The 25,511-nt window shown below is 46.9% G+C and overlaps 2 protein-coding genes and 1 non-coding gene across 3 annotated transcripts; 2 read left to right on the top strand and 1 right to left on the bottom strand.

Moving 5' to 3' along the window:
* The first annotated feature begins 380 nt into the window (after positions 1-380).
* Positions 381-3,375, top strand: LOC109760060 (uncharacterized). Its single transcript, XM_020318905.4, has 2 exons — positions 381-1,831; positions 3,086-3,375. Exon 1 carries the CDS (start codon positions 469-471, stop codon positions 1,822-1,824), a length of 1,356 nt encoding a protein of 451 aa, XP_020174494.1. The 5' UTR covers positions 381-468; the 3' UTR covers positions 1,825-1,831; positions 3,086-3,375.
* A 7,523-nt stretch (positions 3,376-10,898) lies between these two features.
* Positions 10,899-13,613, top strand: LOC109760380 (uncharacterized). The gene is made up of 2 exons (XM_020319213.3): positions 10,899-12,323; positions 13,273-13,613. Exon 1 carries the CDS (start codon positions 10,973-10,975, stop codon positions 12,314-12,316), a length of 1,344 nt encoding a protein of 447 aa, XP_020174802.1. The 5' UTR covers positions 10,899-10,972; the 3' UTR covers positions 12,317-12,323; positions 13,273-13,613.
* A 9,800-nt stretch (positions 13,614-23,413) lies between these two features.
* On the bottom strand, positions 23,414-23,485 carry TRNAP-AGG (transfer RNA proline (anticodon AGG)). The gene has a single exon. It is a non-coding gene; the product is annotated as a tRNA-Pro (tRNA).
* Between the last annotated feature and the right edge of the window lie 2,026 nt (positions 23,486-25,511).

Here is a 25,511-nt window from a genome sequence, read left to right as displayed (position 1 = left end):
GCAGGGTCTTAGCCCAATATCGTCCCATTTGGCGACAAGGGGAGTGGTGGGGGTAGGAGTGGAGGCGACATTACGATTTAGGGTTCCGCCCGTAACGGAATGTTTTATGTCAAACTAACTTTTATGGAGCCGAGAATTAATTATGAGGCTTTAAACTACACTTTACAGTTCAAATGTGTAAGTATATTTTTAATGAGATTTCACTTTAGCGGAGATATAGTGTGTAAACAAACTTGAAATGAGTTTTTTTTAATGTAAAAAGGAGGCTTTAAATTACAATTTCATTTATTTCGCAAAAAGAAAACTAGTACAATTTCATTTCAAATGTTTTGAAGATTTACTAAACTAGTACAATTTTCCAAGCTTTATGGCTTCGTAGGAGGTGTCGTACAGCCCACACTCCCCACTCGCTCACTCGTCGCTCCCAGCATCCCAAACCCTCGATCCCCTTTCTCCACCGCGGCCGCCATGGCGTCGCCGCCGCCGCCGCTGGTCTCCATCCCCATCCCCGACGACCTCCTGGAGGAGATCTTCCTCCGCCTGCCCACCCCGGACGCGGTCGCCCGCGCCTCCGCCGCCTGCACCTCCTTCCGTCGCGTCATCAAAGGCCGCGCCTTCCGCCGCCGCTTCCGCGCGCTGCACCGGCCTCCCCTCCTCGGCTTCATGGACGCAGCCGGATTCCACCCCGCCCAGGCGCCGCACCCCTCCGCTCCGCTCACCGGCGCCCTCGCCCCCTGCGCCGCCGATTTCTCCTTCGTCCCGGCCGTCGTTTCTTCTGCCTCCTACATCCCGCGAGGTGTCCAAGCCGATGGGGAAGGCCCCCGCTGGCGCCCCCGCGACGTCCGCGACGGCCGCGTCCTCCTCGATTGGGTCTCCCTCCACCCACGCGCCATGCGCATATGCTGCTACATGGAAGACGGCTACGAAGTAAGCATCCTCATGGATTTCGGTGAGCTCGCCCCGCGTGACCGCCCCACCTGGACTGAACGGGAGCGGTGCAACGCTGCCGAGTTCCACCTCGCCGTCTGTGACCCCCTGTCCAGCAGATCCGTGCTGCTTCCAACCATACCCGAGGAGCTCGCCGTCCAGCCGCAAGATTACCTTCGGGAATTCGAGCCTGTGCTCGCTCCCAACACCAGCGAGGACGGCGAGGAGGAACACTTCAAGGTGATATGCATAGCAAAATACCACACAAAGCTCGTCCTCTTTGTCTTCCCGTCCACAACTATGCAGTGGTCTATGGTCGAGCCTCCCATTTCCCCTTCTTTGGAGCACATGTCCTGTTTTGACTGCGTGCGCGGATGCTTCTACTGGACAGAGCCTTATCGATGGAGTGACCATTTGATGGTGCTGGACACACGCACCATGAGGTTTTCCACTGTCGACCTTCTCACCGGTTACCATATGGAGCTCAGAGGTCTGCCTGACCAGAGCTTTGATCGTCGGCGCCCAAATGCTGTTGTTTTGGGCCGAGAAGGAACCCTTGAGATGTTTTCTCTTGTCCGTCAACACGGATCCTTTGCCCTCTATCATACCTCTCTGCAGAATAATTCGCAGGAATGGAAGCTTGAGAAGGTCATACAGCTGCCTCGACAATATCATGACTATTCCATTTCCACAGTGGGTGCAGCTGAGGGATTCTTGTTCTTCCGAGGCACTCTAGAAGATATTCCTGTTGAGAATGTCAACGTGGATTGCTACTCAATGGAGGTCAATACATATGGAATTACCAAAGTCTGTACAAAGACGGAGAAGTACTTCAACCGCACGTGTACCCTCCCATACTTTAGCTTCCCACCGCTGTTATCGGAACCAACTATCTGATCAACTGGTAAGCCTAATTATTTCACTTTATGTTGCCATTGGGTGCATGCTTTGCTTGCTCTACTCGCATGGTTATATAGAGAATTAATTATTGTTCTATTGGGCTTGACTGCCTCGTCAAACTAGCTAGGAGAGGTAGTCAATTCATGGTTTTATTCTGCACACATATTTAATAATTGTTTGTGATTGACAAGGTTAGTGAAAAAAAGATTACATACTACTTTGGAAAGCTAATATCTTTTGCCCCATATCTTATGAGAGAAAATGGCTTTCACGCTTGCTTCTTTATATTTAGCGATCTTAGACATCTTATATTAGTTTACAGTGGGAGTACATCTTTGGTCATACTTAGCAATTTCACATCATTCATTCAACAGAACGATGGTGTTCAAAACAAGAACGTTGCACAACCTGTAAGCTGATATTTGAGTACTATTTATTTGCCATGTTGTGTTTTCAAAAGCATAGAGTTCACATGTTATGATCTGCTATTTTTATTTATTTATATTGCTTCCAAACTGCAATAAGATGGCTCTGGGTTTCTTGGGAAGCACGAATAAACAGCTTGTGCGCCTTTGTTCTTAAGCTGTGTTGTACTCTGCAATTTAGCAGATAGGAAAGATTCTCATTGCATCAACTGAGCAGTTGCTTCAAATTTCTACTCCCATGGTTATATAGAAAATTTATTACTGTTCTATTCGGCTTGACTACCTTTTCAAACTAGCTAGGACAGGTCATGGTTTGATTCTGCATGCATGTTTAACAACTGTATGTGCTTGAGAAGGTTAATTGAAAAGAGAGATTATTACACACTTGTTTGGAAAGCTAATCTTTGTTGCTCCATATCTTAGGAGATAATGGCTTTCACGCTTGCATCTTTGTGTAGTAAGTACATTGTTAGTCATACGTAGCACTTACTACATATTGTTCATTTAATTCAACGGCAATGTTCAAAAATAAGAATGTTGCATAACCAGTGAGTTGATGTTTGAAGGCCTTGAGTCTTGTATTTATGAGCACTCGATTTACCGTTATGTTTTCAAGAATAGAGATTGTTCGTCTGTTATGGTCTGCTAAGTTTTTGTGTATATTGATTCCAATCTGCAATATACTACGGCAGCTTGCGCCCCTTTGTTCTTGAGCTATATTGTACTACTCTGCCATTTAGCACATGCCTCCTTCCTAAGAAAATGGGATGGGAAAGACTCCCGTCTCATCAACTGCAGTTGCTTACAATTTCTAACTAAATACATGTATGCAGCTCTGAGCTCACTGGCCTTGATCTTGCTTGGACCTGAACCATACATCTGGAGTAGGATGGCGGATGTTCAAGATGGTGCTGATGTAGTTTGATATGTCCGTGTTAAGTGTCATATGTATGTAAGCAGGATATGGTATCAGCAAGTTGACTTTGCCTGACAATGACGTCTAAGACTGGTATTGTTGTTTGTGTTGGAAGATTGGCTAGGCTAGTGGTGCTGACTTTGGTTATATTCTCATGTGCCAGTACTAGATTTTCTCTAGATGAGTGGATGGGTTTGTTCATCTCTAGCACTGAGCATGGATGCTTTTGTTAGCGCTCTGTGCAAATAGATGGTCCCATTACATAGAACCAGGGGCTGGTATCATGCAAACCTGATGCCTGAAAGCATCAACTCTCGGAGCATCCGAATTCCAGAAACCTTCTTTTCCAGAAATTTCAGAGCATCACGTTTATCACACAAATGCACTCAAATTTGAGGTGAATAGTCAGGTCCTATGTCGATATGCATAGAAACTCCATGTTCAAAAGGCTACAAACACAAGCACCAAGGTAGATTTGAGTCACAATGGGCACCAGATTTAGCTTGCCCACACCAGCACCAAGTAAACCAACTTCCGCAACCTTTTCTACAAACAATCAATCACTGAAGCAAAGAGCACGTTCCCTGGAGCCTTTTGCAGTCAAGTTCAAAAAACACTATCTTGACCCTTGAATAAAACCCAACATGGTATGCTACACAGCCTAACATCCAAGGCAGATTGACTCAGCCTATGTCATGGTAGTTTCGGTAGCAGGCTGCGAGTGGGATGCGCGAGCGCGAGCTACTGCCGCCTTCTCCAGCGCCTTGATCCGGTTAGCCTCCATGCATGCCTTCTGCTCGTCCGACAGCTCCACTTTGCTTGGTTTGCTTCCACCCTTCTCACCTCCATGTCCAGGCTTCTCCCCCTCTTTTGGAGCCAAGGGTTCCTGTCATGGGACACAGAGCATCACTGGTCTGGGAAACATTCATACTAACCTACGAAGTCCGAAAACTAATGTGCACAAAGGCTAGAGGGAATTAGTCCCAAAACTAGTGTTTACTAACAATTTCTGTTTCTTCTTCGGGAGCTTCTATTTTATTCCCATGGAACTTAGATGTGTGTAAACTTAGAGCTAAGAACAGCTACGTCAGGTTCATCAAGGTATGGTATGAACTTAAATCAGCTTTGTTTTTGTAGGTTTCATTCAGAGAGTCCTCTCATGCAGTGGATCAACGTCGCTACTTTCCGCCAGTGGCGGTTCTATATCTTCTTGCATCAACTCCATGCCATTACTCTGATTGTTAAGGCGTCCAACAATATTTTTCCAGCTTGATAGACAGTAACTGTATACACCTGTTCTTTTTCTTTACATCTGTTCGATTCACACAGATCGGAAGAGAATAGTATATATTTCTGAATTAAATAGTAGTTCACATATATTGGTTTTCATGACATTTGATCGCTAGCTACATGCTAGAAATTTCGATGTACATGTAAGAATGGTAAAACTAAATCTACTATATGTAAAGACGGTAAAAAAGAATAGAGAGAAATATAAAAATGGGGGCATTCTGATAATTGAACTCGGAAACTCTCGCACCCTAAGCGAGAATCATACCACTAGACCAAATGCCCTTTCTTGCTAAATTTTCCTAACGACGGATCTTATTCCACCAGACCAAGCGGTTCGTGGGAGATTGCATTGCAGCTAGCTAGCAAATAAATCAAGGTTAGGAAAGAAGACGATTCCACCAGCATTGGACAGGAGTACTAAGAGCCTCGTCTCCTTGAAGAGAACAGTATCATCTCTGAATGCAATGCTACTTCACAGAGATTGATTTTCATGACATCTGAGTCGCTAGCTACATGAACCAAAAAAAAAAAATGAGCTGGACTTGAACAAAATTCTACTATACATGTACATCTTTGTGCGCCCATTAATCGCCTTTAATTAGATGGTTTGGAAGTATCCTTTTTCCACAGTCTAGCTTTGCAACTGGAGCATTGTTGCAATTTTTGCCCCACAATAACTAGCTTGTTGCAAGATCTGGATCCCCACGGCCTCCAGACACCCGCTCTCATGCTCCATCTCCTCGGTCGTTGGTCGCCTCTCCCCGGCCGCCCGGTGACCTCGTCTGAGCCGCCTCCCGTTGGATATACGCCGCTCCGGCGAGATCGACGCCACATTGCCTAGGCAGCCTCCGCCCCGACGTCGCTGTGTGACATTGCTGATGGACGGCGTGGAGTGGGGTCTGCAATTGATTTTTGTCTTCTTGAGCTTATGGGGTTGTAAGTTTTTCTTCTATACCATATTGGCACTAGAACCTCTCTCAATACCTCGAGCACGTGTGTCTTTTGATCTCACATTTTCTTCCACATCAAGAGTACCAATAAGATCCGAAATGGAAACTCCTGTCTTTTATGTTTCAGAGAGGTAGCAAAGTTCCTCCAGAAGGGAGGAAGCTTGGTGATAATGCCTCAGTAAACAAACTTGTCGTGTAACATATAATTGAAGTACTCAAGTTCTCTAACAAATGATTGTATCTCGTGAGCTTGCTCAACCACGGAACGTTCATCAGTCATCCTGTAGTCATAAAATTGTTCCATGATATACAACTCAGTGTCGGCATCCAGACCCCAAACATGGCCTCGAGTGCGTCCCAAAAATCTTTGCCATTATCAAATGATGCATAAACATCAACTATGTTCTCACCAAGAACACTCACAGAGTAGCCTTAAACCGGTTATCAGTTTTCTGAAAAGCTTGATCCTGTTGAGGATCAAGATCTCTTTTAGGTTTGCCAAGTGTGGCGTCATAACAGCTCATGGTTTGAAATTGTAAAACTGATCTCACACGCCACCTCTTATAGTGCACACCCTCAAAAATAGGAGGCCTCATGGATGTAGCAAAACCACTCGGGGTAAAGTGCTTATAATAAGGTTTTTGGACTGTTGGAAATATGATCAATTTAACAAATGATTTAATCCACAGAAATAGAAGATAAAGCATGACTATAATAACAGAGATAGAACAAATCATGCAATCTAACAGAGATTATGCAAATAGCTTCTGAAGTTGTGAATTCAAACACAACATGTTTAAAACAATAGCTAGAACAAGAAACTATAGCAAGATCTTGAACAATGGACAAATGAGCATGTACTGTGCAGCAGAGGAACCGTTCACGTTGGTGTTTTCGCCCATGTCGTCGAAGAGTTTATCGACGTCGTGGAAGAAATAGTCGTTGAGAAGTGATCGTTGGTGTTTGTGGCGTCCCTGATGAAGAGTTCAATAGTCACGGAGAGCGCTCCCCAAAAAGCTTATCACCCTTCTACGCACCAAAAAATCTCCTCCTCCAACTCATGAGGGGGGCACGCTATCTTGAAAGATGCTTGTAGCTTCTCATTTGGCAATATCTTGGTCACCATATCAAACCATTGTCGTCGGTATGGATCTCCTCAAGTTTCTGCAACTTGGAACTTAGAACATCTCGAATCCAATGATACCCCACATCAATGTGCTTGGTTCGAGAGTGATAGCTTGAATTCTTGGCAAGATGAATAACACTTTGACCGTCACAAAACAAAACCTACTTCTCTTGCTTCGTGCTGAGCTCTTGCAAGAAGTTCTTCATCCATAACACTTCCTTGCCAGCGTCAACCGCTGCTATATACTCAACTTTTGTAGTTGATGTGGAAACACATTTCTGCAGTCTTGATTGCCACGACACTACTCCCCCTGTGTAAGTCATCAGGTATCCGGATGTGGACTCCATATGATCCTTGTCAGCGGCATAATCTGCATCTGTATAGTCCTGCAATAAAGGTTCACCGCTTCCAAAGCATAAACAAGATGTAGAAGTTCCCTTGAGATACCTAAGAAGCCACTTCATAGCTCCCCAGTGAGCTTTATCTGGACTTTTCATGAACTGGAAAACTCTAACTGCATAGGCAATATGAGGTCTAGTGCATACCATGGCATACATCATATTGCCGACAACAGATTGGTATGTTACTTTCCTCATTTCTTCTTTCTCGTTCTTGCTTTTAGGACATTGTTTGGAATTCAGTTTGTGATGGCCTGTCGGCGGAGAGATAACAGATTTTGCATTTTTCATATAGAACCATTCAAGTACCTTCTCAATGTATCTTTTCTATGAGAGCCAAAGCAGCTTCTTTGTGTTGGGAATCGTAGCATAATTTTAAAATTTTCCTACGCTCACCAAGATGCATCTATGGAGTCTACTAGCAACGAGGGGAAGGGAGTGCATCTACATACCGTTGTAGATCGCGAGCGGAAGCGTTCCAATGAACGTGGATGACGGAGTCGTACTCGCCGTGATCCAAATCACCGATGACCGAGTGCCGAACGTACAGCACCTCCGCGTTCAACACACGTACGGTGCAGCGACGTCTCCTCCTTCTTGATCCAGCAAGGGGGGAGGAGAGGTTGATGGAGATCCAACAGCATGACGGCGTGGTGGTGGATGTAGCGGCTCTCCGGCAGGGCTTCGCCGAGCTTCTGCGAGAGAGAGAGGTGTTGCAGGGGAGGAGGGAGGCGCCAAAGGCTGTCAGCTACTGCCCTCCCTCCCCCCCCTCTATATAGGCCCCTGGGGGGGTGCGCCAGCCCCAGGAGATGGGATCTCCAAGGGGGGGGGGGGGGGGCGGCGGCCAAGGGGGGAAGGGGTTGCCTTGCCCCCCAAGGCAAGGGGGAACTCCCCCCTAGGGTTCCCAACCCTAGGCGCATGGGGGGGAGGCCCAAGGGGGCGCCCCAGCCCACTAGGGGCTGGTTCCCTTCCACTTTCAGCCCACGGGGCCCTCCAGGATAGGTGGCCCCACCCGGTGGACCCCCGGGACCCTTCCGGTGGTCCCGGTACAATACCGATAACCCCCGAAACTTTCCCGGTGGCCGAAACTGGACTTCCTATATATAATTCTTCACCTCCGGACCATTCCGGAACCTCTCGTGACGTCCGAGATCTCATCCGGGACTCCGAACAACTTTCGGGTTTCCGCATACATATATCTCTACAACCCTAGCGTCACCGGACCTTAAGTGTGTAGACCCTACGGGTTCGGGAGACATGCAGACATGACCGAGACGCCTCTCCGGTCAATAACCAACAGCGGGATCTGGATACCCATGTTGGCTCCCACATGTTCCACGATGATATCATCGGGTGAACCACGGTGTCGAGGATTCAATCAATCCGTATACAATTCCCTTTGTCAATCGGTATGTTACTTGCCCGAGATTCGATCGTCGGTATCCCAATACCTAGTTCAATCTCGTTACCGGCAAGTCTCTTTACTCGTACCGCAATGCATGATCCCGTGACTAACGCCTTAGTCACATTGAGCTCATTATGATGATGCATTACCGAGTGGGCCCAGAGATACCTCTCCGTCACACGGAGTGACAAATCCCAGTCTCGATCCGTGCCAACCCAACAGACACTTTCGGAGATACCCGTAATGCACCTTTATAGTCACCCAGTTACGTTGTGACATTTGGCACACCCAAAGCACTCCTACGGTATCCGGGAGTTGCACGATCTCATGGTCTAAGGAAAAGATACTTGACATTGGAAAAGCTCTAGCAAACGAAACTACACGATCTTTTATGCTATGCTTAAATTGGGTCTTGTCCATCACATCATTCTCCTAATGATGTGATCCCGTTATCAATGACATCCTATGTCCATAGTCAGGAAACCATGACTATCTGTTGATCAACGAGCTAGTCAACTAGAGGCTTACTAGGGACAGGTTGTGGTCTATGTATTCACACATGTATTACGATTTCCGGACAATACAATTATAGCATGAATAATAGACTATTATCATGAACACAGAAATATAATAATAACCATTTATTATTACCTCTAGGGCATATTTCCAACACTTTGATCCATCACGGGAGATCATCATGCCAAGTATTTGCTTAGATGGTCCTAAATCCTTCATGGCAAATGATTTACTCAATGACGTCTTGAGGAGAGCAATCCTCTTTGTGCCATTTCCATCAATCAACATATCATCAACATACAACAAACAGACTAATGAAATCACCCTCGGGGTACCTCTTCATAAAGACGCAATGATCAGGTTATGCTTTATGGTAACCAAGTCCAGTCATAAAAGACTCAAACTTCTTGTACCACTGCCGAGGAGCTTGCTTCAAGCCATACAACCTCTTCATCATTTTGCAAACTAAGTGTTCCTTGCGTGCAATCATGAATCCCTCTGACTGCTCCATGTATATATCCTCCTCTAGATCACCATGCAAGAATGCAGTCTTCACATCGAGTTGTCCCATGTATAGGCAATACCATACCTAGTGCATATCACCTGCTCTTGGAGGCCTCCCATCTCGTGTCCCTTCGTATGGGCCAAGATAAGACCATATGCAACCCACTCCGACATGCGCCGTGACGTCAATCCTCCTGCCAATGGCGGCGGCTCCTATTTGGCACGTAGGTCGCTGCAGATAGACCACGGGCATACCCCGTCTCAGCGATGGTATTGGTAGGGGCCAGCCCATTTTCCGGGTTTCATCTCACCTGGTTTTGGGAAGGTTCTAGACCCTTCCTGAACAGATGTTTTTTCCGTTGGGTTTTTCTTTTTCTTTTCTTTTTTTTCTTTAGCCTTCTTTTCTTATTCTTTTTTCTCTCTTCTTCCGTTTTCATTTTTCTTTTAGAATTCGTGAACATTTTTTAAATAATGAACAGTTTGTGAAAACATTATGAAATCTGGGAACTTTTTTAAAAAATTGATCATTTTTTGAATATTGTGAACATTTTCTACAAATCCACAAACAATTTTGAAACTTTGAACCTCTTTCCGAATTGGCAACATTTTTCTAAAACTCGTGAACATTTTTATGATTTTTTCAAAATATTTGAAAAAATTATGAACATTTCCTGAATTCGCGGACATTTTTTCAAACTGGCGAACATTTCTTGAATACGCGAACATTTTGTCCTGAACATTTTTTATGAAATCGTGAACATTGTTTGAATATGCGGACATGTTTTCTAATTCTTGATGATTTTTAGAATTGATGAACATTTTTTCAGAATCGTGAACATTTTTTCAGAATCGTGAACATTTTTTTGAAGTTCTTGACCAATTTTGAAATATGTTAACATTTTTTTAATCCACTAACATTTCAGATTTCTTGAACATATTTTTTCGCAATTCATAATTTTTTGAAATTTTAGAACCTTTTTGTAATCCCGAATTATTTTAACAAAAAATAAAAAAATGGAAAATGAAAAAGGAGAAGTAAAAAACAAAAAAAGGGGCGTCGAGGCCTGCAAATGGGCCGGGCCAAATTGGCGTGTCGGGGAAGGGAGGGTGCGCGTTCGCACGATCCCTGGCCCGAACCGGACCAAAAAATGGGTCCCGCCATTGGCATCGGCCTCTCCTGATGCATCCCCCTCCTCAATCTCTGGGAAGGCTGGCCGCAGCGAGAGCTCCCATGCCCAAGAAAACAAGTGCTCGGCGACAAAGCCCTCGAGCACCTCCAAAGCCTGCTCAGCAGATCCGTGAGCATAACGGCACCAAATCTGCTTCTCCATGTATCCGGATTGATTCCAAAAGGTAAAACATTCACATGTACATGATGATGTGCATTAAGATTAACATATGAATTTAGCCCCTTTTATATATCCCACGGCTGAAATTTAACACACAGATTTATGGAGCTCAATTTTGATTTCCAAACATTTTTGAAGCTTAATTCCATGGAGCTAAATGGGTTCGTAGAGCTCACTGTCCCACTCACTACCTCACTGGTCGCTCCCACTAGGCCACTACCCCCAACCCTAACCCCCGATCCCCTTCTCCCAGCACCGCCGCCATGGCCACGCCGCCGCCGCCGACCATCCCCGACGAGCTCCTGGAGGAGATCTTCATCCGCCTGCCCACCCCGGACGCGCTCGCCCGCGCTTCCGCCGCCTGCACATCCTTCCGCTGCGTCATCAAAGGTCGCGCCTTCCGCCGCCGCTTCCGCACGCTGCATCGCCCTCCCCTCCTCGGCTTCATGGACGTGGGCGGATTCTACCCCGCCCAGGCGCCGCACCCCTCGGCCCCGGTCGCCGGCGCCCTCGCCCCCTGCGCCGCGGATTTCTCCTTCGTCCCGGCCGTCGTCTCTTCTTCCTCCTACTTCGTGCCGCCGGGCGTCCAAGACGACGGTGAAGGTCCTCGCTGGCGCCCCCGCGACGTCCGCGACGGCCGCGTTCTCCTCGATTGGAGATCCTTCTACCCCCGTTCGGTCCTGAGGTGGAGCTACCCGGAAGACGGCTCCAGAGTAAGCATCCTCATGGACTCCAGGGAGCTCGGTGACGAAGAACGCTGTGACCGCCCGACGTGGACCAAACGGGAGCGGTGCAACGCTGCCGACTTCCACCTCGCCGTGTGTGACCCCTTATCCAGCAGATACGTGTTGCTTCCAACCATACCTGAGGACCTTGCCGCCCAGCCGCAGGATCGCCTCCATGGATTCGAGCCCGTGCTTGCTCCCAACACCAGGGACGACGGCGAGGAAAAGCCCTTCAAGGTGATATGCATAGCAAGATACATGACGAAGCTTGTCCTCTTTGTGCTCCCGTCCACAACTATGCAATGGTCTATGGTCGAGCCTCCCATTTCACCTTCGTTGGAACGCATGTCCTGTTTTGACTGCGTGCGCTGCTGCTTCTACTGGACAAAGCCTTATGGCTGGAGTGACCATTTGATGGTGCTGGACACCCGCACTTTGAGGTTTTCCACTGTCGACCTTCTCACCGGCTACCATGTGGAGCTCAGCGATCTGCCTGACGAGTGCTTTGCCCATCGACACCCAATGGCTGTTGTGATGGGCCGGGAAGGCGCCCTTGAGATGTTTTCCCTTGTAAGTCAACACGGATCCTTTGCCCTCTACCATACCTCTCTGAAGAATAATTCACATCAGTGGAAGCTAGAGAAGATCATACAGCTTCCTGGGCAGTATCATTCCATTTGCACTATCGGTGCAGCTGAGGGATTCTTGTTCTTCCGAGGCGCTCCCGAAGGTATTCATATCGGGAATGTGGATTGTTACTCAATGGAGGTCAAGACTTATGAAATTACCAAAGTCTGCACAAAGATGGAGAATACCTTCAATCCCAGACGTGCCCTCCCATACTTTAGCTTCCCACCGCTGTTATCAGAACCAACTATCTGATCAACTGGTAAGCCTAATTATTTCATTTTCTGTTGGCATTGGGTGCATACTTTGCTTGTTCTACTCGCATGGTTATATAGAGAATTAATTATTGTTCTACTGCAGTTGATGGTTTTAAGCTGATGTTTGAGTGCTCTTTATTTTTACCTTGTTGTTTTTTCAAGAGCATAGAGTTCACATGTTATGGTCTACTATTTTTTATTTATCTTGCTTCACTGCAATAAGATGCCTCTAGGATTATTTGGAAGCACAAATAAGCTTTTGCGCCTTTCATCTTAAGCTATATTTTACTCTGTAATTTTGCAGATAGGAAATATTCCCATTGCATCAACTGCAGTTGCTTCAGAATTCTACTGCCATGGTTATATAGAAAGTTAATTATTGTTCTATTGGGCTTGACTACCTTGTCAAACTAGCTAGGACAGTTAGTCAATTCATGGTTTTATTTTGCGTGCATGCTTAACTCCCATGTATGTGATTGAGAATGCTAACTAAAAAGAAAGATTACACACTAGTTTCGGCAGCTAGTTTTTATTGCTCCATATCTTAGGAGTGAAAATGGCTTTCGCGCTTGCAACTTTATGTAGGAGTACATCGTTAGTCATACTTAGCACTTACTACACATTATTCATTCAATTGAATGAAGATGTTCAAAACAAGAATGTTGCATAACCTGTAAGTTGATGTTTGAAGGCTCTGAATCTAATATTTGTGAGCACTCCTTATTTACCATGTTCTGTTTCCAAGGAAAGATAGGATTCACCTGTTATGGTCTGCCAATTTTTGTGTATATTGCTTCCAAACTGCAAAATGAGCAGCTTGGGCGCCTTTGTTCCTAAGTTATGGTGTACTCCGCGGTTTAGCACATGCCTCCTTCCTAAGAAATTGGGATAGGGAAATTTCCTATTGCATCAACTGCAGTTGCTTCAGTTTTCTAACTAAATACACGTCTGCAGATCTGAGCTCGCTTGCTAGTTGTTTTGGTCTTGCTTGGGCTATATACACCTGGAGTTGGATGGCGGATGTTCAAGATTGTGCTGATGTGGTTAGATATGTCTGCATTAGTATGAATGTAAGCAGGATATGGTGTCAGCAAGTTGAGTTTGAACAACACTGAGGTCTAAGACTCCGGTTTATATTATGTACTGATGTTTGTGCTGGAAGACTTCTGTTTATGTTCCCCCCTTTTAATCCATGTCCTTAGTCTAGATGAACACTGAATGTAAGCAGGATATGCTGTCAGCAAGTTGATGCTTTTATCTGCATGAGTGAATGAATTTGTTAATTTCTCTGATTAGGATGCTTCTGATGAGTTCATCTGTGACCCCTTGCAATTTCTGGATGTTTTGTGCAAATGATGGCTGGCTGTAATAGAGATGGATATCATACAAGCATCAATTTTCAGAGCTTCAGGTTTCTCACATAGTTGCATCAGGTCCTCTATCAATATTCTCGGAAATTCCAGAAAGCTTCCTTTCCATGTTCAAAAGGCTGAAAACAGGAGCCATAAAAAGGCGTTTGATACACCCATGAATTTACCAGCTTTTTCGATAAAGGGCGATTTTATTATCTCAGAATGTAGCATCAAGGGGATACAAAACATTATGAGTAACACCCGGCCTCTGCATAACTGAGATGCACACAGCCAAATCCAAAAGTCTGATAAAAAAATGAAATATAAACCGACATATCGGCAACAGTAAAGTCCTATAGACCGACACTATGCCTATGTTGAAGATGGTGGTGGATCGATCCGGAGGTTATGCTGCCACTCATGTTGGGAAAAAACCTCCGTAGCCACCTGCTTCAACCGCGTACACACCGCCTTGAACAGCGATTGGTGCTCCGATCGTTGTAGCATAGACCACGTATGAAGCGATTGCGTACAACGGAAAATAACCTGCAGAGGAGAAGCATTTTTTCATTAAAAACCAAATCGTTTCTACATAGCCAGAGCGACCAAATTAAGGCGTACGCCCCCACCCTTATAAGCGCTTTAAACCTATTTGGAATACCATTCAACCAGTGACCAAATATATTGGCAACACTTGTGGGCGGATATAAATTTGACGCTATTTGGATGATTGACCACGTAGAACGTGCAAACTTGCATTGGAAAAAGAGGTGTTTGATTGTCTCGTCATGAGTACAAAAACAACACTTCTTACTCCCTGGCCAGTTGCGTCGTGCGAGGTTGTCTTTGGTCAACACAACTCCCTTACGAAGATACCACATGAACATTTTCACTTTAGTGGAATCTTGGACTTCCAAATTTCTTGTTATTACTCTCTGGTACCTCAGAATGTGTGAGCGCACGGTACATAGAGTCTACTGTAAAAGACCCTGATGTAGTAAGGTTCCAGCGAAACACCTCCCGACCTTGTGTCAGGTTAATCGAATCCAACTGGGACAAAAGATTATGCCATGACAGAAGTCTGGGGCCAATCAAATCCCTCCTAAACGAAATGTTCGGCGGGGATGAACTGAGCACGTGCGCAATAGTGTTGTTCTTATCGCGAGCAATGTTATATAAGGCTGGATATTGTTCTCTGAGACTGGCATTGCCTAGCCAGATGTCTTCCCAAAATCGAATCTCCGACCCGTCTTTTATCGCGAAAGACCCAAAGCGAAAGAGATGTTTCTTTGCCGCCATTAGGCCAGCCCAGAAGTGCGAGTCACCAGGTTTCCAATATGCCTGGGACACCGCCTTTTGGCCTAAATACTTGTTGCGCAAAATGGTTTGCCAAACACCATCCTCAGTAAGAAGTTTGAACAACCATTTACTGAGCAAGGCCTCATTCTTGACCTATAGGTCATGAATTCCAAGGCCGCCTTGGTCTTTTGGCCTACAAACCATGCTCCATTTGGCCAACCGATATTTTTTCTTTTCTCCATCTCCTTGCCAAAAAAATCTGGATCTAAAATAATCCAATCTTTGCAGGACCCCTTTTGGGAGTTGGAAGAAAGAAAGCATATAGAGAACCATATTTGTGAGAACGGAGTTAATCAAAACCAGCCGTCCTCCAACTGAGAGCAGCTTGCCTTTCCAACTGCTCAATCGTTTCTCTAGACGCTCCTCTACATGCTTCCACTCTGTAATGGTGAGACGCCGATAGTGGATCGGTATTCCCAAATATTTAAACGGGAATTGGCCATGTGCGCAACCAAAGAGGTCAGCATAATCGGCAGCCGCCTCAACGGCTTCTCCAAAGTAGAAAAGTTCACTTTTATGGAAGTTAATTTTGAGACCCGACATTTGCTCAAACGCTGAGAGCAAGAGTTTTAGGTTTCGAGCCTTGTCTAGGTCATGTTCCATAAAAAGAATTGTGTCATCGGCGTATTGCAGAATAGAGAGGCCGCCATCCACAAGATGTGGCACTACTCCTTCTATCTGGCCGTCCTGCTTAGCACGCTCAATCAGAATAGCCAACATGTCAGCAACAATGTTAAATAACATTGGAGACATGGAGTCACCCCGTCATAGTCCTTTTTTTGTCTGAAAGTAATGGCCTACATCATCATTGACTTTGATGGCCACACTACCTCCAGTTACAAAATTTTGGATCCACTGATGCCATTTATCGGAGAAACCTTTCATTCTTAGGGCTTGTTGGAGGAAAGACCATTTGACCTTGTCATAGGCTTTTTCAAAGTCAATTTTGAATACTACTCCACTCATGTTTTTCCGGTGCATCTCGTGAACGGTCTCATGCAAAATTACTACATCATCGAGTATATTCCTTCCTTGCATGAACGCCATTTGAGATGGCCGAACAACATGATCAGCTACCGAGTTTAACCTATTTGTGGCCACTTTGGTGAAAATCTTGAAGCTAACATTAAGGAGGCATATGGGTCTGAACTGTTGGATCCGTTCGGCCTCCTTAATCTTGGGCAACAAGACAATCTCGCCAAAATTAAGTCTAAATAGGTCTAGTCCGTCGGCATGAAGACAATTGAACAAATCCAAAAGCTCGGTCTTGATGATATCCCAAAAATTCTGATAGAATTCTGCGGGGAAACCATCTGGCCCTGGAGCTTTGTTATGTTCCATTTGGAACACCGCTGCTCTCGCCTCCTCTTCCGAGAATGGTGCCGTTAGGATTTTCTTCTGCCGTGACTTGTGGAATATCATCCGTTCGGGTCTCGTCAAGGGTGAAGTTCCCTTCAACTGACGCTCCAAACAGAGATTTGTAGTATTTGGTGATATACTTCTTGAGCTCCTCCTGTCCTTCAATCCGTCCCTCATCTTGTTGGAGACTGTAAATACATTTTTTCCTATGCCGCCCATTGGCGATCAATTGGAAGTATTTTGTATTACTATCACCCATCAAGATGAAGTTAGCTTTGGATCTCTGGTAGTATTTGATCTCCTCTTCTCGCAAAAGACGTGCAACCTTGTCGTTAGATTATTTTTTTAGCTCAATCTCTTGTTGAGATAAGGTGCGCGTCTCTGCAATTTTGTCGAGGTCATCAATAATGGTAGAGAGTCTTTGTTTTTCTTTTTTATATATCCCGTTGATGTGTTTCGCCCATCCAGTGAGGTGTTTCCTCATGGCCCTTATTTTAAAGTTCCATCTCTGAATAGGCGTACGGCCAACAGCGGGCTTCTCCCAAACATTCTTGATTATGTCTACAAATCTATCCCGATGCAGCCATCCCAATTCAAATTTGAAAGGGCGACGGACGTTTGGCTTCGTAGAGTTAGAATCCAGAATTATGGGTGCATGATCCGATAACGCCTCGATACGCTCTAGGGCTCGCACGGTTACCAGAGGAAATTTTAGTTCCCGTTCGGTGTCCATGAGTACCCTATCGAGTTTCTCGTATGTCGGCACAGATCGGTTATTAGTCCAGGTGAACTGCCGCCCCGACATACTGACCTCCCGAAGATTCAAACTGTCTATCACAGCATTGAATATGAAAGGCCAATGAGTGTCGAAGCGGTCATTATTTTTCTCTTGCTGGTACATAAGGATATTAAAGTCCCCTCCAATAAGCATTGGATATGGGTTATCCTTAGCCAGGTTCACCAATTCACGAAGGAAGGCCGATTTATGCTCATCTTGGGCAGCCCCATAGACTGCGACCAGGCTCGATGTAAAATTATCAGCTCTGTTTCGTAAGTGAAATTTCATATGAAATTCACCAGTCGAAAAAGCCAACAAGTCCATGGTGGTGGTCTGTATCCCAAGAAGGATTCCTCCAGACCTTCCACGAGCTGGCAGACTATGCCACGTGTAGTCGAAACCACCTGATAGGTGATCAAGGACATGCGGGCGGAAGTCACATTTACCAGCCTCCGAAATTGCCACAAAATCCAACCCACGTTCGCGCACACAATCACCGACGTGTTTATGTTTAGCCAATTCTGAGAGACCTCTGCTATTCCAAAACATGCCTCTCATGTGGAAACTCGGGTCGGTGTTGAACATTTCGCTTTCTTGGGCTGTTTTTGTTTCTTTTTAGAGGAATGCGATTTAGATTTTCGCGAAGACGCTGTGAAGTCACAAAACATGGACCCAGGTGTTGCGTCATCCAAACCAACCTCGGTAACCTCACCAACCAAGTGGGAGACAAGCGGACCATCATATTTGGCATCCGCTTCATCCTCATCCTCGGTTTCGGGGTTAGGTAGGGCACTATTACACTTTGGAGAAACCTTTAAACGGTCAATCTCCATATGTTTAAGTGCTCCAACCGAAAGATTAATTTCATTACCATTCTTTCCCATGGATATACCAACATTTTTAAGGCTACAGGAAATACGAGTATCCGAAAATGAAAGAAAAGATTTAGCGGGTGAGGTACCTGGCGTGGAGTCCAAATTCCTCGAGGCTTGTCGTCGCATTGCCTTAGCTAGTGAATGTTCATCTGTCGAAGAGGAACCATCCGCGGAGACGGCGTGACGGTTACTACGCCGAAGCGGCGAAGCCAGCCCTCCAGACATAGTACCCATCGGTGTCTTCAGTCGAGCCGTTGGTGTTGGTTGCTGCAAAATCGGTGAGCTCCGATCTGTCCCTAAGGTCGGTGAAGAGGGACGTGCCGGAGGTCCCACCGGCACGATCGCCACGGGTGCCGGGGCCGAGCCACTCGGACAATCCGCTAATGGACCGAGAGGAACCACGGCAACCGGAGCAGGAGCTGAAGAAGCATCCACGGGTGACATCTTGGAACCTTGCGCGCGGACCGGAGCAGGATCGTCAACATGCCCTGCTGGCGGTGCGCCCGTACCCAGCTATTTGACCACTATTACAATACACCCACAAATTTGCCAGCTATTCTAAATTGTCCAGACTTTTCTAGCAACTTATACAAACTTATCTACTAGCACCTACCTCATAGGTCCGCAAAAATATTCAAACTGACCCACAAAGTCTAAAGTCTAATGTGCACAGAGTGTAGATGCGTGAGCTTTTTTTTTTTTCTTTTCATGGATGCGATGACTCACATGAAACTCAGCTAATCCATGAGATTTAAATGACCGTTTTAGTGCATGCTATTTCAATTGTTTCCGGGTGAACTCTTTAAGGACAAAATCACTCAAGGGCATTGTTCTTGTCTAGCAGCCATACGCATAAGTTGGTATTCTTATGTGGATAGATGTAGTATAAGTTGGAAACTTATGACTAGTACATGAAAATTTCCATGGGTATTGTTGTGAGGTGGATTTTTTTTTTTAGAAAAGGAGGATGACCCCCGGTCACTTTATTAATTATTCTCACAAGACCTTACAAAGTCATACAACAGCAAGACTAAAGCCACCGTCTAAGCAACAACTGTCGCTACACAAATCCAATTGATGAAGGGGCGCAGATAGTCTGGGCCTAATACCAAACAGACATCGCAGCCAAACCTAAACATCTAAGACATGAGGTCCCAACCAGGACGCCTGCCGGTGGGGCACCTACCAGTCCGGCGCACTCCTCAACCAGGACGCCTGCCGGGTATGAGGCCGCCGCAGCCACCTGCCACCAATCCATCTTCAGAGCTGTACTGTTGCATGTACCGTGCCAGGTCTCTCTGCCATCAACGCCACCACGACGCCCGACAGCGTCGTCCTCCTGCGCGAGTCCATCCTCCCACAGCGAACTCCGAATCTGCACTGCGCCACGCCGTCAAGATCCGTCGCCATCAGTGTGTAGGATGAATCACCGCTCCACCAAAGAATCCATCCTCTGGTCCTCGATCACGTGTGTACCTCCAAGAATGACGCCCCCAAGGGAGGAACGACACCAGAGCGCCGCCGTCATCCGATCTAGGGTTTCCCCCGGAGGTAGCAGAGAGTGGCCTTGAACTTCTCCACGGCGATGCCTTCAAGAAGGGAACGACGCAGATAGCACCGCCACCGCCGGCCTTAGCAGATGCCGAAGGCAAGTTTTCACCCAGATCAGTTCGAAGGGATCCAACTCTCGTGCACGGGCCGCCGTCACCACCAGCACCACCAGGTAGAACCCTGGAGCACCTGCAGATCAGCGAGCCGCCGGCACCACCGCATCCAGATCGCCGGCCACGCCGGGCCGCCGCCATCCCCCGCGCCATCCGGGTCAGAGACGGAGCCGCCGACCGCGCACAGGGACCACCGCCGCCTGCACACGCCGGAGCGCCGCCGAGAGCCCAGCGCCCGCCACCGCTTGCCGAGGGTCGCCGCCGCGCACAACCAGCCAGCCGACCACCTCCGGCGGAGGAGGAGGCCACCACCGCCACACTCGGGGCCGGAGACCCCGGCTTCATCGTGCTGCGGGACTAGCCCAGGAACCCGCAAACTGACGTCGGATGTTGAGATGCAGCCGGTACAACAACCTGGGTGGCTGCCCGTCTGAACGACCTAGATCGGGTGCGTCCACCGCCACCGCCACCCGCTGCTCTTGACCGTCCGCCATCGCAGTTGCAGATCCTGGCCACCGCGTCCCCGCGACACTGCCGTTGAACGGACGGTGCGGAACGCCGCTGCCTCGATCCGATCTATGGCCAAGGAGATCCACCGCCGCTGCCACGCCACACGGGCTTTGCCCGGCGACGCCTCCAGTAGCGGCGGCGGGAGAGAGGAGCTTGGTGTGGAGGACGCCTTGAGCCGGCCGGCGGGGGCTGCCCCGGTGCGACCCGGCGTGGCCGTACGGGAGCAGGGGTCGGGCAGTACTATGTTAGTGAGCTCTCGAAAGTGCTATGAACTGCTATTCTGGTCCAGGTCCAGCCTTTCAGGGCTCTTGTGAGGTGGATGTGGAGTACCAAAATGAGTTAGTCAATTTCTGAGCACATATGAATGCCCTGTATTTGCGAGTTTGGTGCAATTTTTTGCTTATCTACTGCTAATCTGTTACCGAAGCAAGTAACTTTTCCCCACGGTAGTTTCTGAATCTAAACTGTCCTATAATCCCTTCCTTCTGTTTCAATTGCTTTTCATCAAAATACTGGCTAATTATGTTCGTGGCTAGGCAATGGCATTGTTGATGGACTGATGGGCATTGGGAAAGGTACCTTTATAAGCTTATTTGATGGGGGCCTTTTTCCTCAGTCCATCTTGCTCTCTACTCCTTCCGATCCATATTAATTGTCGCTGATTTAGTACAAAGTTGTACCAAATCAACGGCAATTAGTATGGATCGGAGGGAGTAATAACTACTGCTTGTATCGATCTATCGATCTATTGTAAGTCTGTCAATGACATATTCATGGCATGCATATTGCTGTGAAGTGGACGAGCATGCTATTTTGTGGAGTACCAAAACGAGTTAGTGCTGTCCATTCGCGAGTTCAATGCATTTATGTTTAGCTATTCCAAAATCTTGTACAGAAGGAGTAAATTGCACAAAACCACCAGTTTGAAGGTTAGGTTTGCAAAAAACACTACAATACATTTTTTTTGCAGAAAACATCATGTCTACGGTAATTTTTTTGTAAATAACTCTGATCGGCGGATTTGCCTCGGCTGAGCATGTTTATGACAAATGGGGCCCGCTAGTCAGGCTGATGTGGCATCAATTTCTAACACCGTTAAGTTGAACCGTTTTACTGGACATGAGGCCCACTTTGCAGCATTTCATCCTGATTTCTCTCTCCCCCCGAGCCAGCAACATGCAGCAGCGCCGCCGCCGCCCATCACTATTGCCCCTGAGCTCCACGAAATTCACCGCCGTTAACCAGCCCTCACCCAGATCCGGCAAGAATCGAGTCGCCGCCCTCTTTGCACCTCGGTTTCGTGCTCCTCCGCCGCGAGCGACGGCGGGACTTGGATGAGGTCGGCGACCCCGGCGATGCACGGCGTCCTTGGCGCGTGGCGGAAGGCCGCCCCTCGGCTGGGGGCGGGACTGGCAGCGTCCTCTGCCTCCCCCTCGGTGCGGCAACAACGACGGCGGCCCTTGCCTCGGCTGGGGTCGGGACGGGCGACGGCAACCGAGCCGCCGGAGACTTCCGCACTCAGATCCATTCTCCCCGCTCCAATCTAGCTGGTGCCGCTGCCTCTGCGCTCGAGCCGCCATCGACGTAGGAGCTGCAGCAGCCAGTGAGCAGGGTGGTCGCCGTGGCTGAGGAAGGAGACGACGACTCCCTGCTCGAGCACCACGGTGGCTCTGGTTCGGAGGAGGTCGCCGTCAAGATGCACGAGACAAAGCAACCATGTCGGTGGCCAGCCCACTGCTCCCTCCCCTTGTCAGATCGGCGGGGTTGTGCCATACGGCTCGACGCGTGCTGGCGTCGGGCGCACGTCGGGTGCGGGCCTCCGGGCATGCGCCGTTGACCACGGGGGCAGGACGGGCGGCAGCGAGCTGGTGAAGATAAGACGAGAACCAGATTTTTTTTATTTTTTGTTTCGGTGACAGGTGGACCCCACAGGGCTCCACACAAGAGGATAACGTCCCAAACACCGTCGTTACATGCGAGGTGTTAAGCGGTGCCACATCAGCATGACTGACGGGCCCCATCTGTCATAAACATACTCAACAGAGGCAAATCCGCCGATCAGTGTTATTTGCAAAAAGATTACGGTAGACATGATGTTTTTTTGCAAAAAAATGTAACGTAGTGTTTTCTGCAAACCTAGCTTTTAAAGTGGTGGTTTCGTGCAATTTACTCGTACAGAAGCATAGCCTTTCTAAGTCGAAAAGTAAGTACGCACCTGCTGCGGCTCATCTAAACTGTCTTCCGATTGTAATCCCTTTCCTTTTATTTTTGTATCAGTCGCTTTTCATCAAACTACGCATTGGTTATTGACTAGTTATATAGTATGTTTGTGCCTAGGTGACGGCATTGGTGATGGTCACGGTGAAGGTGAAGCATTTGAATGATATGTAAGGTGTTTTTCTTTTCTAATGAGATATACATCCCTGGTTGCTATGCCGTTGTGTGTGACAAGACCAGTGGACCTGAAGTTTACTATTTGAGACTGTGGTTTTGCTTGATGATTTCTTCTTCTTCTTCTTCTTCTTCTTCTTCTTCTTCTTCTTCTTCTTCTTCTTCTTCTCATGGAATGGAAGCATTAATTAATTAGCTTTTGCTGTGATTCATAAGGCGTTCACCCTATTCTTCCAGGTTGCTTCATAGTAGTAATTCGAAAAGCTAGATTCAGAAACCATATATGCATGCTTTGGCACTAGACATGAATAATATTGTTGGTCATTCTGCGTTGTGGAAGGATTAATTACTGCCACATGATCGAGCCCCGATCGGTGCTTATGAAGATCGTGTGGTCGTTTATTTATTTACTTTTTTATCAGACTGATGTTTAACTGTGCTGTAAGTCAAAGTGACTCACTTGATGCGACGTTGATGAACTATCTTACAGTTGAGAAGGGGGAGGCCCTTGAAAAGTTGAATTTTTATTTAAACAAGAAAAAAGTTGAATTTTGTGTGGGAGCTAGCTGTCTTGACAGACCGCAGCCATGACGGTGCCGGCCGCCTTGGTTCGTCGGAGATCGCAGTGGGTAAACTAAGCTCCAAGGAAGAAGATGATTCCGACACTGGACTATATCTCTGAATGCAACGCTACTTCACACAGATTGATTTTCACGACATCCATAATTCGCTAGCTAGCTACTGTACATGAAAGATATCCTGCTATACGTGTAAAAATGGTAAAAATAAATAAAAGAGAAAAAAATGGGGGCATTCCGAGAATTGAACTCGGGACCTCTCGCACCCTAAGCGAGAATCATACCACTAGACCAAATGCCCTTGACTTTTTCCAGAAGCTTATAGTTAGTCTATTTATTTTGTTTATCTTTTTGGATGGATCGGCTCGCGCGTCCCACAGGGGCTTAAACAAGTGGAGTATGTTAGCTAATAATCTAGCGTGACAAGTAGTTTCAGTTAGAGCTGCCGCTGCGGCTTAGCACTTTCAGTTAGCAGGGTTTTCGGTTTCAGTTAAGGTAGTGCCTGAGGACGCGGTATATGTGATCCCGAGGCCATGGCTCGCGACGAGCGCACGCCCCTGATCGTGGGATGGCACGATCCAGTAGAGGGGGTCGTCCTCGATCCATTTTTCCCGTTCATCAGTAAATAAAGAGAGAAGAAAAGGCAGCAGTTCAGTGCGCTGCACAAAAATTATTGTCTGTTGTCTTCCTCCACTTCTCGCCATTGACAGGAGCTCGGAGCTTCGGTGATAACAGAGTACTTACTAATTAACAACTAGTTGTTCTTACCCGTCAAAAAAAAAACAAGTAGCTGTTCTTGATTAATCAAGTAGGGATCTGAATCTGAGACGGGGTACGTCCATCCCGCATCCACATCGATCCATCTCTATCGTCGAATGCCAATGCCTCCATAGCTGTTTGATCAAATCGAATCTGATTAAATAGCTACCTGCATCAGTCGATCGGCCTTGCACAAAACACATGCCCTAGTTTTTTTTATTTGCACACAAATGAGAACTTTATTAGTTATGTACAGTATTAGTGATACAATCAGTGGCCGTAAGATCTACCAGAGCCCTTGGCCTTCTCGTTTGTTGGAGCTTGCATGCAGCAGGAGTGGAGCCTATGCTATTTTCCTGAAAGGAGCCTACTGGGTGGGGTCGAATCAACCGTCGGCCGGTGCCGGCGCCGGGTAGAGGATCTGACCTATAAGGATGCATGCTATGAGGTGAGTGTGTCCACGCTGCAGCGTGTGGCGGAGCCTGAGGGCAGCAGGAATGGAGGCGTTGCTATAGCTAGTTCCCCAACAAGAACTGTTGGGGTTGAATCGGTTGTGCTGTGGCCCCCGCCGTTGTTCTTGAGATGTTGGTTGGATGATGGTTGTTTGGACCGTTGTTTCATTTATAAAGCGGGGCAAAAGCCTATTTCTAGAGAGGGGTTGAATTGGTCGGCGATTAGTAGATAGCCGCATGTGAGAGGATGGAAAGGGGATTATTTTCCTTTCTAATTCGAAGAGTGTGTATTCGTTGTACCACTATACCAGTGTATCCACTATCTACACCATTATTTTCCTTTCTAATTCGAAGAGTGCGTATTTGCTGTACTACTATACCAGTGTATCCACTGACTCGTTTGAGCGTGTATTTGTCCGGACGTTTGATGGGGGCTCACAGGATGGGATGTGTTGCAGCAAGACTGAAAACTATGGGGTCTGGTGCTCGGTGGCGGCTGCGAGGGTTTGTAATGGAGACCTAACGGATAGTTGACGATGGATATAACAACCCAAGTACACAACAACACTGACAGCCGGGAAACACGAAGGCTCGGATTTATTAGGTGAACTCAAACGAGTCAAATAAAGCAGCCGTTTAGTGACAAATATTGGTCAATTTTTTGTCTCTGGGACACAATATCACAGGCGGGTCATTTTTAGACTGGTCTGGAATGAGAATTCTGTCGGGCCACAATTTTTTTATCATCGATGCGCCTGAGCCGGCGGGCGGTCAGTGATAATGCTCATCACTAACGCGTGGTCAGTGGCCCATCAATGATGAGTGGTTAGTGCTTTGGAATCTACACTAGTGAGAAGTTGTGTCAGCTTGGTATCTTGGAAGTGCTCATATGGATAGAGTGTGTGTGTCCAAAAAGATGAGTGTATGTGTGTGTTGTTGGATATCTCGCACTTTTACTATCAAAGTCAACCTTTTGTATTTGTTTACTATGTTCTTTTGTAGCGCACAAAGCATGGCAACTTATCTTGTTTTGTTTATCTCATCTTAGTCAATCACAACGGATCAAACATGGAAACTTTTTGATAGATGAAATGGATTCTTTCTTTTTCATGTACT

Source organism: Aegilops tauschii, chromosome 7 (genome assembly GCF_002575655.3).
Source record: "Aegilops tauschii subsp. strangulata cultivar AL8/78 chromosome 7, Aet v6.0, whole genome shotgun sequence".
NCBI lineage: Eukaryota > Viridiplantae > Streptophyta > Magnoliopsida > Poales > Poaceae > Aegilops > Aegilops tauschii.
This window is presented reverse-complemented; position numbering and strand designations above follow the sequence as displayed.

Excerpts from the sequence above, each read along its gene's own strand:
- LOC109760060 (XM_020318905.4), top strand. The coding sequence starts at position 469 with ATGGCGTCGCCGCCGCCGCCGCTGGTCTCCATCCCCATCCCCGACGAC.
- LOC109760380 (XM_020319213.3), top strand. The coding sequence starts at position 10,973 with ATGGCCACGCCGCCGCCGCCGACCATCCCCGACGAGCTCCTGGAGGAG.